The sequence below is a fragment of the Panthera onca genome, chromosome A3, assembly GCF_046562875.1.
Source record: "Panthera onca isolate mPanOnc1 chromosome A3, mPanOnc1 haplotype 2, whole genome shotgun sequence".
In the NCBI taxonomy this organism is placed as follows: domain Eukaryota; kingdom Metazoa; phylum Chordata; class Mammalia; order Carnivora; family Felidae; genus Panthera; species Panthera onca.
Genome location: NC_138341.1, coordinates 116,121,102 through 116,137,254, shown reverse-complemented (window position 1 = coordinate 116,137,254; position 16,153 = coordinate 116,121,102). Strand labels below are relative to the sequence as shown.

General features: G+C 55.7%; 1 protein-coding gene across 5 annotated transcripts in view; it reads right to left on the bottom strand.

The window, feature by feature from the left end:
* MYH7B (myosin heavy chain 7B) overlaps positions 1-16,153 on the bottom strand; it is a 42,174-nt gene that overhangs the window by 3,513 nt on the left and 22,508 nt on the right. For all 5 annotated transcript variants that reach the window (XM_060616246.3, XM_060616240.3, XM_060616271.3 and 2 more), the window contains 25 exons: positions 14,065-14,088; positions 13,797-13,889; positions 13,648-13,711; positions 12,357-12,455; positions 11,749-11,852; positions 11,458-11,596; positions 11,033-11,151; positions 10,792-10,941; positions 10,447-10,617; positions 9,057-9,236; positions 8,833-8,965; positions 8,670-8,746; positions 8,141-8,228; positions 7,823-7,940; positions 5,896-6,019; positions 5,652-5,788; positions 4,647-4,902; positions 3,477-3,719; positions 2,648-2,824; positions 2,400-2,545; positions 1,967-2,057; positions 1,492-1,881; positions 533-659; positions 327-445; positions 39-235 (listed from right to left, as the gene is read on the bottom strand). In XM_060616246.3, coding sequence (XP_060472229.1) covers positions 39-235; positions 327-445; positions 533-659; positions 1,492-1,881; positions 1,967-2,057; positions 2,400-2,545; positions 2,648-2,824; positions 3,477-3,719; positions 4,647-4,902; positions 5,652-5,788; positions 5,896-6,019; positions 7,823-7,940; positions 8,141-8,228; positions 8,670-8,746; positions 8,833-8,965; positions 9,057-9,236; positions 10,447-10,617; positions 10,792-10,941; positions 11,033-11,151; positions 11,458-11,596; positions 11,749-11,852; positions 12,357-12,455; positions 13,648-13,711; positions 13,797-13,889; positions 14,065-14,088 — 3,566 coding nt within the window. The remainder of the gene's footprint in view (positions 1-38; positions 236-326; positions 446-532; positions 660-1,491; positions 1,882-1,966; positions 2,058-2,399; positions 2,546-2,647; positions 2,825-3,476; positions 3,720-4,646; positions 4,903-5,651; positions 5,789-5,895; positions 6,020-7,822; positions 7,941-8,140; positions 8,229-8,669; positions 8,747-8,832; positions 8,966-9,056; positions 9,237-10,446; positions 10,618-10,791; positions 10,942-11,032; positions 11,152-11,457; positions 11,597-11,748; positions 11,853-12,356; positions 12,456-13,647; positions 13,712-13,796; positions 13,890-14,064; positions 14,089-16,153) is intronic.

Below are 16,153 nucleotides of genomic sequence, written 5' to 3'. Positions count from 1 at the left end.
CCCCTTCATGGTGATGGCCAGGCTGCTAAGGCGCTCACTTGGCCTCCTCCAGCTCCTCCGTCCTCTGGATGGCGTCTGCCTCATACTTGCTCCGCCACTGGGCCACCTCAGCATTGGCTTTGGACAGCAGCCGCTGTAGCTCAGCCTGGGCCTCCGCCTCCTCCTCGTGCTGCTCCCGCAAGAGGTCACAATCATGCCGCAAAGCCTGCACAGCATGGGCCAGCGCGCTCTTGGCCTGCAAGGACCTCAGTGACCTCAGTATTGGGCCGGGCTGGTGGCCCCAGGGCCCACCCTGCCAGCTCTGTAGCAGCAGGTGGCCGGCCCACCTTGCTCTCCTCTTCCAGCTGCCTCCGCAGTTCTTCCAGGCTCTGGGTGGCCGAGGCCTTCCCCCGGCTCAGCTGGCTAATCAGAGACTCCTTCTCCTCTAGCAGGCGGCTCAGCTCCCCTGCGGGGCCGAGGGTGAGTGGCAGGTCAGGCGGGTGAGGGGCAGCGCCAAGGCCCCAGGGTGGCCCAGCCAAGCCCCCGGCCTCACCACTCTCAGTCTGCAGCCGCCCACGCTGATTGCTCGCATCTGCTAGCTGCCGCTGCAGCTCTTCCACCTTGATCTTGGCCTCACTCAGCTGATCCTCATAGGTCCGGCACAGCTTCTCGGCACTGGCCTGGGATCCAGGGTCAGGAGTCAGAACAAGTTTGTGAATCACAAGGCAGTGTCTGGAGCTGCCAATCAGGGCCAGGACCCCTGGACTGGGAACTAGAAGGCTAGACATGGGCCCGGGAATCAAAGGGAAAGCAGAGCCCCAAGTTCAGGGTCAGAGATTCTACTGCTGGACCTTGGCTTTAAAATAAAGATGGGTGTCTGGGGGAACCTGGGTGGCTCAGTCGGTTAAGCGTCCGACTTCGGCTCAGGTCATGATCTTGCGGTCTGTGAATTCGAGCCCTGCATCGGGCTCTGTGCTGACAGCTCAGAGCCTGGAGCCTGTTTCAGATTCTGTGTCTCCCTCTCTCTCTGGCCCTCCCCCGTTCATGCTCTGTCTCTGTCTCAAAAATAAATGTTAAAAAAAAAATTTTTTTTTAAAGATGGGTGTCAGAAGTGAGAGGGCCAGGATGAGGTTAGGATACTAGAGTCTGAAGTCAGTTGCAGACAGTGCTCATAAGTCAGCTGTCAGGATTAGGTGGTACAAAGGTCAGGGGTCAAGGCTGGGTGCCGGGATTCGGGACAGGACCAGTCAGGACAGAGGTCAAGGACTGAGAGGTTAGAATTAGATGCTGGGTCAAAAATGACCTGGAGTCAGGGCCCAGAGTTAGGAATCAGGGTTTGAGGTCAGGACCAGTGTGGGGTTGGGGATGGATGACTGATAAATAGGTCAGGGGTCAGGATCAGGTACAGGGTCAGGGGTAGGGTCAGTGCTGGAGTCAGGATCAGTTTAGAGTCTAGATGGGCATGGGATCAGAGCTCAGTCAGAATGCTAGACTCAGGAAGGAGGCAGACACCTTGCCACGGGCCAGAGTCTCAACATTGGCGCCCAGATCATCCACCTCCATGCGGAGCTCGCTTTTTTCCTTTTCTAGCTTCTGCCGCACCCGCTGCAGACTGTCCACTTGCTCGCCCAGTTCGGCCGCGCTCTCAGCCTGCTTGCGTCGCAGGGCAGCCACCGTGGCCTCGTGCCGCAGTGCCGCCTCCTCCAGCTCCCGCCGCAACCGGCCCAGCTCGGCCTCGCGCTTGCGGCAGCCCTCACGCTGCCCTGCGGACGCCCCGCCGGCCTCCTCCAGCCGCTCGCTCAGCTCCTCCAGCTCCCGGGCTGCCTCGGCTCGCTGCTTCTCCACGCGGGCCCGGGCTGCACGCTCCGCTTCCAGCTCCTCTTCCAGCTCCTCCGCCCGAGCCTGGGGACAGGCAGACGGCAGCAGTCACCTCTGCGTGCCTCTGGCCCTGGCCCTTCCCGCACCCCCCACCCCGTGCCCCACACACCTGCAGTTCCTTGATCTTCTTCTGTAGCTGTGCCCCAAGGAGCTGCTCATCCTCCACCCGCAGGGTCAGCTGACTCAACTCAGAGTCCTTCCTGGAGGTGGAGGGGGCCGTGAGCCAGCGCAAGTCCTCACTTCCATCAACCTGCCTGGAGTCCCTTGGTCCTCCAGTCTCCCTCCTCCCCACCTGAGGCACCAAGCCCTCAGCGACCTCATCCCTGTGTTCCCTCTCAAACCACCCCCCACCAGAGCCTGGCTGGGACCGTTGGGGGCAAGGAAGGCAGGACACGACCACCTGCACCTGAGTGACTCCCATCTCAACCCTACACATTCAACGCCTGCAGTGAAGCAGAACTGACTGGAGGGTCCAGAGGGAGAACCGGGGTATAGGCTCAGGAGGCCGCCTGCCGGTCTGCCACCGCCCAGCCCATGCCTACTTCTTGAGCTTCTCCTCCAGCTCCTGCTTGTCCTGGGCAGCATCCGTCACCGACTCCTGCGTCAGCTTCAGGTCACCCTCAAGCTTGCGCTTTGCGCGCTCCGTGTCCATGCGCAGCTTCTTCTCTTGCTCCAGGGAGCACTCCAGCTATGGCGCAGGAGGGGTAGGCATGATCAGCCCCCAGGCGTGAGCCACTGGCCCCGCTGTCCCAGCGCCACCACACAGGCCCCTGCTGTGACCAGGACTCACATCTTCCACTTGCTGCTCCAGCCGGAGCTTGGCCTTGGCCAGTGCGCTCACGCGGTCCTCCTCGGCCTGTAGGTCACCCAGGGCCTGCTGGTGGGCCTCCTGCAATGCCTTCTTTTCCTTGGTCAGCCGGGCCACCGACTCGTCCAGTGCCGCCATCTCCTCTGTCAGGTTCTTCACCTGTGCCAGGGCCAGGGTCACCGTGAGGATGCCCCTCCCACACTCTGGTGCAAGGAGCCACCATGCCAGGTCACAGCAACCGCCCCTTCCAACTAGGGGGGGTCTTGGGCAAGTCGTTTCACTCTGAGCCTCAATTAGTAGTAGATGCCAGCTACTTTCGGTATAACGGGTGTTCCAGACAGTCCTGGTTTCCCCTGTGAGCACCTGAGTGAGCCCCTCTTTCCCTCCTGTATAATGAGTCAGTATTCCCGGCCCTGTGAACCACGTGGGGCTGTGCTAGGGGGTCAGGGGCAGAAGGGATCCAGAGGCACCCAGGGGATGCAGAGCCGGGAAAGGGGCTTCCTGCCCTCACGGGCCTTACCAGCCAGGATGGATGACAAAATACTGGCATTTGCTGAGCACCTGCTGTGCGCTAAGCCCTGTGCTGAGTGCAAGCAAAAGGTGGTCACACACTGAATCCTCAACCTAATGAGGGAAGTGCTGCTATTAACCCCACCTGACAGGAGGAAATGGGAGCCCACAGAGAGGAAGTGACCTGCCCTGGGCCACCCAGCAGGGGCGTCACAGAGCCCGCAGGGAGAGCAGCAGCTGCCTGGCCCCACGGCCAGCCCCCTGGCTCGGAGCCTTTCCCCCCACCTGGCCCAGACCATACCTTGTTCTCCGTGGCTTGCTTCTCCTTCTCGGCCTTGGCCAGTGTCAGCTCCAGGTCGTCGATGTCCTTCTTGAGCTCTGTGCACTCATCCTCCAGCTTGCGCCGGCGGGCGGCCAGGTCGGCATTCACCTCCTCCTCATCTTCCAGCCGCTCACTCAGCTCCTTCACCTTTGCCTCGAGCTGCACCTTGGACTTGATCAGCAAGTGGCAGCGCTCCTCAGCATCTGCCAAGTTTTCCTGCTCCTGGAGAGGGACATGGGGAATGGGACAGAGCCATGGCCAGGCAAACCAGCCGAGGGACACGAGGCCAGGCCCCGGAAAAAAAGTTCCATGCAAACGTGTGACACCCACGCTCAGCTGGGGACCAAGGAATGCCTATGACCTGCTCTTGGCCCCAAAGGGGCTCAGGGAAAGGGATGGGCAGGGGTAGAAGCAGCACCATCAAGAGGGGAACGTCAGACAGGCTGGGGCAACCCAGAGTGAGAAGCCCAAACAAGGGCTCTCAGAGAGCTCTGGGCTATGGCCTTCCAAGGGGACAGGCAGCTGTGCCGTGATTGGCTTGGGTATTCTCTCCCGTCTCACCAGCTCCTCACCCCTGCTTGCCCACTAGCAGGTGAGTTCTGTGACCACAGGCCTGACTTCCCACCAACGTGTCCTCAGAGCGACCGTGGGGCCTGGCACACAGGTGATACTCATAGTGTTTGCTGAAGGAAGGAATGACTCAGTGGACTTGGGAAGTTTCCAGACCCTTGATCCCTGCCCTCTGGCCATTACTGTTACGTGCCTGGGTACGTAATGTACCCTGGGTTTCCATGGCCCTTAACCAGAGAAGGGAGCATGGGTCTGTGTCAGGGACAGGAATGAAGGAGGGCCAAGGAGATGGGGCTCCACTGCAGCTTTAGCAGGAGGCCAAGGTAGCATGGGGCAGGAGCATCAGGACATGGGAACAGACTGACTCTGATAGGGGACGTGAGCCCACAGTCTCTCATCTCATGGCATGTTTGAGACTCGGAAGAAAGATCCAGATCCTGAGCACCCGTATGGCGCACCATGTCCACCCTGACCAGGGGTCTGGCTGTGTTTCCTCAAAGCAGCCTGGGGTTTTCTGGAGTGCCAGGGGCATAGGTCACCAATGGAAACCCTCCATCTCCCTTCTCCTCCCCTACTCACTGCCTGGAGCTGCAGGGCCAGGTCATTCTTCTCCTGGGTGACACTGACGTGTGTCTCCTCCAGCTCCTGGCGCTTGGCCTCCGCAGTAGCCAGTGCCCCTCGCAGCCCCCGAAGCTCCGCCCGAAGGGCCGCCAGCTCTTCCTCGGCCTGCGCTGAGCGCAGCAATGGCTTCATCTTGAAAAAGAGCTTCATCCATGACCAATTCTTGACGGCATTGAAGGCGCGGATATTCCACTGGATGGTGAACAGGGCATCCCTGGGGAGGGGAAGCCACGGGTGGCCAGGAGGCCCAGTGCTGCCCCTCCACGGTAACAGCCCCGATGCTCCTGGGCACCTGCCCTGGGCTGGGCTCCGCACACGGTGAACGCTTCAGCATGTGATCTCAAGTGGATCTAATGCCTCTGCTTTATTGTGAGGTGGAGAGAGAGGCCCAAGATCAAATGGGTCTACCTCCAGGGTAAGGGCTCAGAAGCCCTAAATGTCCTGGTGGTCCTTGCAAGTGTCCTGAAGAAACCAGGAATGTACCCTGATATACTTGGAGCTCTGGGGTCACATGCCTGGGCTCACACCCCAGCTTCCCCACCACTAGCCAGCTGTGACTGGTTCTCGGACTCAGAGAGCAGCTCTGCTGATGAAGTATAATCACAGTGCCCGCCTCCTGAGGACTGTTTGGCACTTTAAGCAAGATCATGCAAATAAAGCCTCTTGCCTGGGGCCTGGCAGTTAAGAGTCTCGGGAAACACTGGTTGTCATTATTACCACTCTGAGTGGCCTGGAGTGAAGAGAAAGGTGATCTTATCCTGATTTTGAGGTGAGGAAATGGAAACTGGCAGTTGAGGGGGACAAGACAGGACCCTGCACCTTCAGAGACACCTAACCAGCCGCAGGGATAGTCTGACCCACATGAGAGACAATATCACAGGGTTGGAGAGCCTGGTGGTCCCGGCAGCCAGGATACTGTGGTCACACCCCTACCCCTGTCTGCTGCTCCCTCCCCACACACACCTGCCTCCAAGCAGGCGCTGATACTCAAGGCGCATGAGGCGGCCCCGGCTCCGTGCCTGTAGCAGCGTCAGAACCTTGGCCAGACGCTGGTCACGAAGCTCTTCCAGGATGCCTAGAAGCCCAGCCTTGAAGAACACCTGGGGTGGGGGAGGATGCACCAGGTGTAACCCCCAGCCACCTGCATGTGTCCTGTCCAGTGTGACTGCCCACCCCCGGGTCAGCCCTAAGTCCTATGTGCCCCGACCTTGGTGTGGCCAAACTGGTACTGGGTGTGGTCAATGTCCAATGAGCCCAGGAGCTTCTCCGTGGCCTTCCTGCTGTCCATGAAGGTGTCGTCTGGGATAGCACTGGGGTTCAGGATGCGGTACCTGGGAGAGCACGGGAGGGCTGCTGAGGAGGGGGCTGGGCAGGGGAGCAAGGGAATATTCGAAGGCCTCCCAGAGGCCACAGCAGAGGCTCCAGTGGGGGAGCATGGTGACACTGGGGATTGAGCACAGTCTGCTTACAAACCTTGGGTTGCATTTAAATGCATTCATTAATTAAGTTCTTTAAGAGATTGTAGTATTGGGTGCCTGGGTGGCTCAGTCGGTTGAGCATCTGACTCTTGATTTTGGCTCAGGTCATGAACTCATGGTTCCCGGGTTTGAGCACCAGGTCAGGCCCTCCACTGATAGTGCGGAGCCTGCTTGGGATCCTCTCTCTCTTTCTCTCTCTGCCCTTCCCCTGCTTGCACTCTCTCTCAATAAACTTAAAAGAGAGAGAGATTGTAGTATTTACAACAGGCATGCAACACTTTTATAATTTTTTAACTTACAATTTTTTGTAATTCATCTTATTTTTTTAGAAGGCAAAAAATATAAAGAAGGTGATATGGTATGGTGTATCAAAGCCTAAAGAACATTTGAGAGAGAGAATTCTAAACAAGAGCAAGGGTACCCAGCACATCCACTTCTGTGGGTCCAGGTGGCTGTGGCCATAGCATTAAGGTTAGAGAAACGTGAAAGACCCCTCACCAGGGGCTGATAAACAAAGCACGGTTCACTAGACTCTGGGATACTATAGCCAGAACAAAAGGAATGATGCTGCATGCCGTTAATACATCTGTCCAAACTCACAGGACGTACACTGCCATGAGCAAACCCTAACGTAAACTATGGACTTTGGGTGACTCTCCTGTCCCCAGCCACTGTAACAAATGTCCCACTCTGGTGAGGGATGCTGATCATGGAGGAGGCTGGGGGGCGGGGGAAGCAAAGGCATATGGGAAATCTCTTTGTACCTTCCCCTCCATTTTGCTGTGAACCTAAAACTGCTCTTTAAAAAAGTCTTAATTAAAAGAAAAAAAAGGGGGATGGTGCAGACTTATGTCTGCTGATAAGGAGAATCTCTCTTACATGAAAAAACAAACTCACAAAACAAGGGTGGGCGGGGAGGAAGGAGGGAGAGCGAGCGAGCATGCACATGCGTGGAAGCACGCCAACTATATTTGTGCCAACATGCGTACGTCAGTGTGCATGACTACAGGTACTTCAGGGGAGGGGGGCTATGGACATGTGTAGCTGATAAAATCAAACATATAAAGGGAAGGGGGAAGGAGCTAACAGCACTGACTGGCGTTACACAAAGTCTAGTCTATGGGCCCCTCACTCAACTCCCAAATCCATATCCAGCTCCTGCCTGCCCCACTTCGACTTCTCCTCTCGAACCTCTGCTGAAGACATTTCAAACCTAACTTGGTCAAAGTGGAACTCAATCCACTATCCCTCCCCACTCCATAATATGGAAAAGCCCCATCTTGGTATCTCAGCACATCTACTCCCCAGTTGCTCAGGCCCCAAACCTGGGATCACCCTTGTCTTTTTCTTATTCCCTATCCAATCCATTAACATGGCCTACTGGCTACACCTCAAATACCCGAAGCCTGATGGCTACTCCCCTAGCCCACCCCTGTCTCAGTTACCACCATCTCCCATCGGGGTGCCAGCCCAGTCTCCATGTTCAGTGTTTGGAATCTCAGTCCTTGGAACCTTGATCCCTTTGGCTCTAAGTGTGTGCCTTTCCCATTCCCTCAGGCTGCTGCCTACACCCGAGGGAGGGCAAGGGGGAAGGTGGCTGTATAGGAGCAGGAAGGGGGGTGGTGGGAAACCAGGGCTGGGCAGGCAGACACCCACCGCTGCCGGAAGTCAGCATAGAGCAGCCTGTTGGGGAATCCTTGGCGACAGATCCGGATCCCCTCCAGAACCCCATTGCAGCGAAGCTGGTGTAACACTAAGAAGGCATCCATGACCCCTGGTTGTGGTGGAGGTTAAAGGGAAAGCTTAGAAGTCAATGGACACAACTTCATGCCCCAGAGAAAGACCAACAGCCCACATAGGGGCTTTCTTTGAGACCACGCAGGCCCTGAGGAGAGGGAAGACCCAGCTTCTAAGTCTGCCTTGTCCCCTCCCTCCAATGTCCTCACCCCACCAACCCAGCCCTGGGGTGACTACCTGGGGTCTTGTTCTCGTTGGGGACAATGCAACGGACAAAGTGGGGCTGTGTGGCCCGTAGGTTGGTCATCAGCTTGTTGAGGTTCTCCTGGGGGTGAGGAGAGGGGAGAAAGCACAAGAGGGGCAAGAAGCAGAATTGGAAACCATAGTGGATCAGCCTGCTGAGGACTGGTGAGCCAGGCGTCTAAGCATGCCTCTGCACATCTGTCCTTCCACTGTTCCTTGGGACCCTCTTCCCTCTTCTGTTTGACTGGGGCCCTGTCAGTCGCCTAAGTCTTCACTCCCCCATCCAATCGCCATGCCTCCCACAGGCCCCGTGGCTCCCACCCCATTCCCCCCCAAACCCTGCCCAGGCAGCGTGCGGACGGGAAGCAGCACAGACTTGCTGTGATGTTCACAAGAGAGGAGTTAAACATCACTGCAAGTCTTAACAGCCGCCCGCCCAGGGTGCAGGGGACAGAGCAGGGACCAGGGATGGGGCTGGAGACTGGCAGGTGAGGGCCTGCATGGGGCCCCGACTGGGCCTCACCTTGTGCAGCTGGGACACCGTCTGGAAAGATGCTGCCTTCTTACGCTTCTCTTTCACCCCAGACTTGGGGGGCTCGGCTAGGAGAGACATGGGACCAGTCACTCCGGGGGACGTCACTCCGTGAGTGCCCTATAGAATGGTGACCTTGTCCCTCTGTACTCACTGGAGCAGGACCCTGCATAGTTCTCATAGAGGGTGGCTAAGAGCTTGTTCTGCGACTTTTGGAAGATAGGGACCACAGTCTCATTTAGCGGATCTTTGTTTTTCTCCAGCCAGCCCACAATGCTGTAAGGCACCTGGCAGAGACCAGACAGGTGCTGAGCAAGGTTGGGGAACCAGGAGAAGGGAAGAAGCGGGTCAAGGGTTGGGATTCCAACAGGCACCTACCACGCCCGCATAGTGGACCACCTCAAAGTGGGCCTGGTATTTGCGCTTCTTGTCAGGCCGTGGCTGCTGGAAATTGGGTGACTTTCCTGCATGGTTATCATAGAGCTTGGCCCGGAAGCTGGCGTCTGAGGCCTTGGGGAACATGCACTCCTCCTCCAGGATGGACAGGATGCCCAGTGGCTGGGGATAGGGAACAAGTTTGAAGGGCCATCATCAAGCCATCCCATCCTGACTGGGCCAGATCCCATATCTTGGAACCCCTCCTTCTGGAAGCCTTCCCAGTCCCCCAACTTCAGCCATTGCTGGGAGGGACAGAAACCAGATGGGTACCCAGGAGTCCTGTCTTCCAAAAGAGAAGTTTGTTTCTTGGCTTTGAACTCCCTTCGCATGATTTGCAGCTCTGGGTCATCCTCTTTGCTCACAGGTGCACAAACTCAAACTGGAATCTCTGTACCCACCCACCTCCTGATGTCTGTAGTCTGTCTGTCTGTCTGTCTGTCTGTCTCTCTCTCTCTCTCTCTCACACACACACACACACACAATAAAAGGGGGAAAAAAGGCGGCTGAGTTCAAATTTTGGCTTCCTCACTTACTAGCAGGGAGGCCCTTAGACCTCAATTTCCTAACCTACTAAGTGTTGAAATGAATACTTTCAGTGCTGATCTCACAGCAAAAACTGTTGACCACCCAACTATGCAAAAGCAGGACACAGAAATGCATAAAAATCACCTGCTGCATGAACTCTTGTGGCTTCTTCAGCAATGTTCAATGTTAAAAATACATTTTCAGAGAACAAGATGGGATATGAGTCTGAGTCTATAAAAGAAAATGCACGTCCAGGATAAAGGGTTTGGAGGCAACTTAACCAAAGTGCCAAGATACAGGCTGTAGTAGGGTTAGGGGGCAAATATATAATTTTTTTCCCTTTACTCCTGAGTTTTCAGATTTTCTTTGATTTTTCTTTCTTGCAGTCTTTGTACAACAGGGAAATAGATACAATCAATCAAATAAATTAGCAGACATACTCTCCCCTGCCTACCCCAGGCAGGTCCGGTGAGATTGTGGCTGCAGTAGGCCCTCATGAACTGCAAAATCGTGTGTGCCCATGACAGGCTGTTGGCCACAGTGCTGGGTGCACACTCACGTACCCACCAACACACATTCACACAACCTCCAACAAATCTATTCACACCCATGCATGCGCTGCCATTCACACACACGAACAGAGACACAGAGCCACACTCACATACGCAAGCTCACATCGATGCACCACTGCACACATACACGGGTGCTTGCACACGCTCGCTCACAAGCCGGCACACGCTCATTCTTGCTCACTTGCCACACCCCCATCCCCCTCCCCTTGCAGTGGTCTTGCTCTAGGCCCCACCTTCTCAATGAGGTCAATGCAGGGTTGCAGGTCCAGGCCGAAGTCGATGAAGACCCAGTCGATGCCCTCCCGTTTGTACTCCTCCTGCTCCAGCACGAACATGTGCTGGTTGAAGAACTGCTGGAGCTTCTCATTGGTGAAGTTGATGCACAGCTGCTCAAAGCTGTTGAACTATAGAGGGAGGTGCCAGGCTCATCAGATACGCACGGGGAGACCCATGGAGGAACGGGGATGTGCGCGACTTCACCGCCACCTCCAGGCAGAGTCCCGGGGCTCTGGCCCCCACCCACCCATGGTCCTCTGCCTTGGAGAGAACAGAGCCCAGGGGTGTGGGCCCGCTCTCACCTCAAAGATCTCAAAACCAGCGATGTCCAGGACCCCAATGAAGAACTGACGGGGCAGCTTGGTGTCCAGGGTCTGGTTGATCCGTGACACCAGCCACCGGAACAGCCGGTCATAGGTGGCCTTGGCCAGAGCCCCCACGGCAAACACCACCTGGAGGTGTGGAGAGGCTGGGCTGGGACCTGGCAAGGAGGGTACCCTGCTCCACTGTCTCCAGGTGAGCCCTGGCCTGCAAACAGCTCACCTGCTCCACACTCTGGCCCTTGGTCACGTACTCGTTCCCCACACGCACTCGGGGGTGCAGAAGGCCTTTAAGGAGGTCCCCACTGCTGACCCCCATCAGGTAGGCAGCCTTGTCAGCACCTGGCAGGGCACACAGCAGGGGGGTGGTGAAGGAGGAGGAGGGCAAGAATATGGGCACCTGGGGGTGCTACTGGCCTCTGCCTGGAGTTAGAAGAGGGAGGCAGGGAGAGGTTGAGTTCAGAGCAGGCAAACTGTATGGCTCAGAAGGGTGAGGGTCTGGGATTGAGAAATCAGGGGTTACAATCAAGGCCAGGTAAGACTTAAATCAAAGGCTGTGGACAAGGGTTAAGGTTAACGGTCATGGACAGGACACTAGAATCAGGGTCAAGATGATGACCAGGTCAGGCCAGGGTCAGGCCCCCTCACTTTCAGTGCCGTCAGCCTCAGCCTGTTCCTCCCGCTGCTTCTGCTTGAACTTCATGTTGCCGAAGTGCAGGAGGGCCCCCACGATCTTATAGCAGGCACACTTCTCATCCACGCTGAAGCCCAGGATGTCCATGGCATGCTGTGGCAGGGGACAGAAGGATCAGAGAAGTCTGGGCTTCTCTAGGGGCCAGCTGAGCTAAGGGCACTGGAATTGCTCCCTGACCTCCCCCAGCCTCACACATCCGCACACTGCAGGCGCCCCGACCCGCCTCTCTCCCACCAGAGACCTACATCAGTGGCCATGAGCTCCTCGCCGTCATTCATGTTGTCCACAGTGATGACACCCTGGCTGCAGAAGTGGTAGTCGTAGGGGTTCATCGACAGAAGCAGCATATCTGGGAGACATGCGGAGAAGCACGGTGGGTTTGGCTGCATTCACCCAGTGATTCTCCTTCCCTCCCATCCCAGCATGGAAGGTTCTAGGGGCCACCCAGGCAGGGGACTCTAGGGCCCTCCCAGGACTTCTGTGTAGCTGAGTTTCTCACCCCCTCCCCCAGGCCTGTGGCTTTTCTTTCTTTATGGTTCTCTGAGGAATGTGCCCAGTCACTATGCAGGGTGCTAGGGCACAGGGAAAACCACACTCTGTCCTTGAGGGGCTTGTAAGAGTGCATAGCTGGGCCTAGACAGAGCCACTGCTTCCCCCTTGGTGCTGGATGGGGCCTCTCCAGTCTCAGGACAGAATGAGGGACAACCTTGCCAGGGCCATGACACTAGGGGCCTATTCTCCAGTACAAGGAGAGAGCTCAGCAGTAACTAGGAGTCCCAGCTAAGGAGTGGAGGGGCAGTCCCACCCAGCCCCGTGGGCTCTGACTCCCCTTTCATCCACCCCTGGCCCTCACCCTGCAGCTCTGGCTTCTTCCCCGAGAGGATCTGGTAGTAGACATGGTAACCACGCTCACCAGGCAGCTGGAAGATCACTCGCGACTTCTCCAGGAGATCTGGGGAAAAGAGGGGCACTAGCCTACCTTCTGCCTGTACCTCCCCAGAGTGGGTCACCCCAATAGAGCTGAAGGGGTGGGGGAAGTTGTCTCAGGGGTGTGTAGAGAGGCACTGTATCCACACACATGCCAACATGTACTGAAAAGTGTCTATCACGCAGGTGTCACAGGGTGGGGGTGTGTGTGTCTGCAGGTCTGCATGTCTATGGGCAGGGGTCTTCATATGTCCTTCTTTCATCTATGCTTTCATCCCTTCATCCACAGACCACACTGCTTCCCTCCAGAGCAGAGCTAGCATGTCAGTGTGTGGGTGAAGCGGAGTTTCCATGTGTTTGCAAAGGAATGAGTCAAGGAGTGAATTACAACATTCTCTGGTCATCACATGTCTGTGCTTATCCATCGGGATCTGGTGATGCATCCCAAGGTGGGGAGTGGTCAGTGTAGGGGCCTCTCTGTGCATGCAGCCTGGGCCCTGGTGTCTGTGCAGTGGGGCTGGGCCAGGTGGGATGGGCAAAAAGTGGGAGGGCAGGCTTCCAGGGAGGATGGGGTGGTGTGGGGGGTGGTCACAGGCCTGCCCTATTGGAGGCCAGAGAAAGAACTGAGGTGGGGTAAGGATCCAATCACAAGGAGCCTGGCTGGCCCAACAAGGATTCGGGTCTCCATCCTAAGGTAACAGGGGGCACCTGGGTAGCGGTTAAGTGTCCGACTCTTGATTTTGGCTCAGGTCATGATCTCACGGTTCATGAGTTTGAGCCCCACATTGGGCTCTATGCTGGCAGCAGAGCCTGCTTGGGATTCTCTTTCTCTCCCTCTCTCTCTCTGCTCCTCCCCTGCTCCCATTCCCTCTCTTTCTCTCTCCCTCCCTCTCTCAAGATAAATAAATAGTTTAAAAATAAAAAATAAAGATCAGGTAATGGGATCTACAAAAGGTTTTTAAACAGAAACATAATGTGGTCAAATTCATATCTGAGAAAATATCACTCTGGCTGGGAAGATCAAGCAGAGGAATGGAGGCTCAGAGACCATAGTGGATGGAATGTTGCAGGGGACAGTAAGGTGGTAGGGGCTGGGCGGTGGCCAGGGGATGGAGAGAAGTGCCTGGAACAGGTGGTAGCCCCAAAGATTTGAGGATGGATGCTCAGTCAGAGCAGAAAGGCGCAAGCCTCTGTTCCCCACCCTCCCCTTGACTCACAGCTGTCAATATCTGCAGATGCCAGCTTCCCAGAGGGACCAAAGTGAATGCGGATGAATTTGCCCTGTGGGCAGAGGAGCAGCGTCAGTCAGGGCCCTTTACCTCCCTGCTGCCCATCCCCACCCACCTCTCCCACCATGGCCACTCACAAAGCGGGATGAGTTGTCATTCCGCAGGGTCTTGGCGTTGCCAAAAGCCTCCATGGCAGGATTGGCCTCGATGATTTGATCCTCGAGGGTGCCCTGGTGACAACAGGATGACGGGTCTGTCAGTCCTGGTGCTACCAACTAGGAGACCAGGGTACCTGATGGTCCTGCGTATCAGCGAATCCTGGACCACCTCTGGTGGGGAAAGGGAAGGGACCTCCCAGGGCTCATTATTATTGTCTGCCCCCACTAGCACTGGCCCCACACTTACCCCAGTCTTTGTGGCCAGAAATTGCTGGAGAGAGAAGGAAGATGCCATTAGAAACTATGAGGTCTCGCCAGGCTAGGGGAGGGTGGCAGTGGTTAGCAGGACAGACTGTTAGACACCCAAACATGTAGCCCCCAACCCCACTCCCCATGCCCAACCCTGTCAGCACTGTTAGAAGGAGAAATGCTAGAAAGTGGGAGCAAGCCTGGCCCTAATCAGGCACCTGAGGCAAGGGGCTATGTCTCAGGGTCTCCTACTGGCAGCCCTTCCCCTCCTCCAGCTGTCTCTGGCCTCTTCCATGTGCCTCCCCCTCCCATATCTCCCATATCCGGTGGCCCCTCCCCCTAAACCCTGGAGCTTCCTGACTGAAGTCTACTCCTCTTCAGACCCCAGCTCAAATGTCCCTTCCGTGTCCCTGATGCTCTGAGGCTAGAAGAGCCCTCTTTCTGATCGACCCTTTTTACCCCTCACCTCCCACTGTGAGAGCCCTTCTTTACACTTCTCCATTGTACTGTGATGGGCTGCACCTTGACTATACAGCTGATAGACAAAATAGCCCTGTCAGGCGCATATTATTAGCCTTAATTTGCAAATGAGGAAACTAAGAGCAGGGAAGTGATCTCCAGGCCACATGGTGAGGGGCAGAGCAGGAACTGAGCCCAGGCATCCTGCCTCCCATGACACCACAGACACCATATGTCTCATCTAGAGGGACTTGCTGAATTGAGGAGGTTTCCCTCTCTTACTCTTCTAGCCTCATCCTTGTCTCTCCTCTGTGTCCTTTTCCTTCCCTTCCCCACCCTGGCTCCCTACAGCCTGGGAAGAAAGGGAGAGAAAGGAAGGAATGGATTCTAGAGTGACAGGTGCCAGGCCACCAGGGGACTTTGGTTATTCGCTCACCTCCAGGGAGCCCAAGACTTAAAAATCCCCCCAGAGACACTGTTAGAGGGATGGAGGCAGGAGGGAAATGGCAAGAGCCCCTCCCACTGAGCTCCACCCCACACACTCAGGTCCAGGCCTTTTGAACAGGGCTCTCTACGGCAGATGTGGTCAAATTTGGGGCTGAGGGGAGGGCGGCTAAGGCTCTGAAGTTCCAGCATCCATAGACCCTGTGAGCCAGCCTTTCTTTCTACCTGTCTTGCCTGACACCCCACATACACTCCACCATGCAGGGCTCCTTCCTGCCCCGCCCTTCTTAGCTGCACCCCTGCCAGCTCTGGCCCTCTCCCTGCCCTCCGTTCCTGTTACTGGACCAAGCCCCAACTTTCTGCAGCATCCTCAGAGACACTGTGGGGGTTCAAAAATGGGGTAGGGAAGAGAGGGAGCAAAAAGCACCAAAAAGTCAACAGCAAAAACAAAACAACTACCACAACAACAAAAAACAAAACTGAAAGGGAAAAAAAAGAAAGAAAAAAGCCACACAAGAAAATCAAATGGGGGAAAAAGAAAAAATAAAAACAACTTTAAATGGAAAAAAAGAAAAGAAAAAGAAGAAAGAAAAATGCCCCAGAATAAAGCAAGGCTTAAGAGGACCAGGAGTGGGGGCTGTGTAGAAGGTGGCTTAGGGCTTCTGGAAAGAAAAGACAGTCCATTTTGGGGTGGAGGGACACACATAGAGCTCTGAACAGCTGGTCTTGGGGGCTAGGAATGGATGTAATACTTGGAGAACAAAAACAAAACAAAACATTGGTCCCCCACTGTTTCAGAAATTTCAAAAATCTGTACAGAAATCACAGGGTGAGAAATTGCCCCCTAACTCTGGGTGTTAGGAATGCCAAATGCTGTTGGCTCTGGTTAAACTCCATATAAGCCTGCTTTTTGATTGACAGCAGGTAACGATGTCTTTGCTGCACAAAAACCAAGAAAAAAAATCACTTCATAGTAAAAGCTTGTTTGGTAAACTTTTTCAAGATATGAAGGTCATGATGGAAAGGGAAATTATATAAAGCGTTTAGGAATAGCTGTGGTCCCACCCCTGTGTGTTACAGATAGAAACACTGAGGCAGGCCCAGAATTGGGTCACACGATGTGGAAGGGCAGTCACAGCCTTTCTCTTGGTCAAGCCTTGCTCAGGCCAGAGTCCGCCACCAGG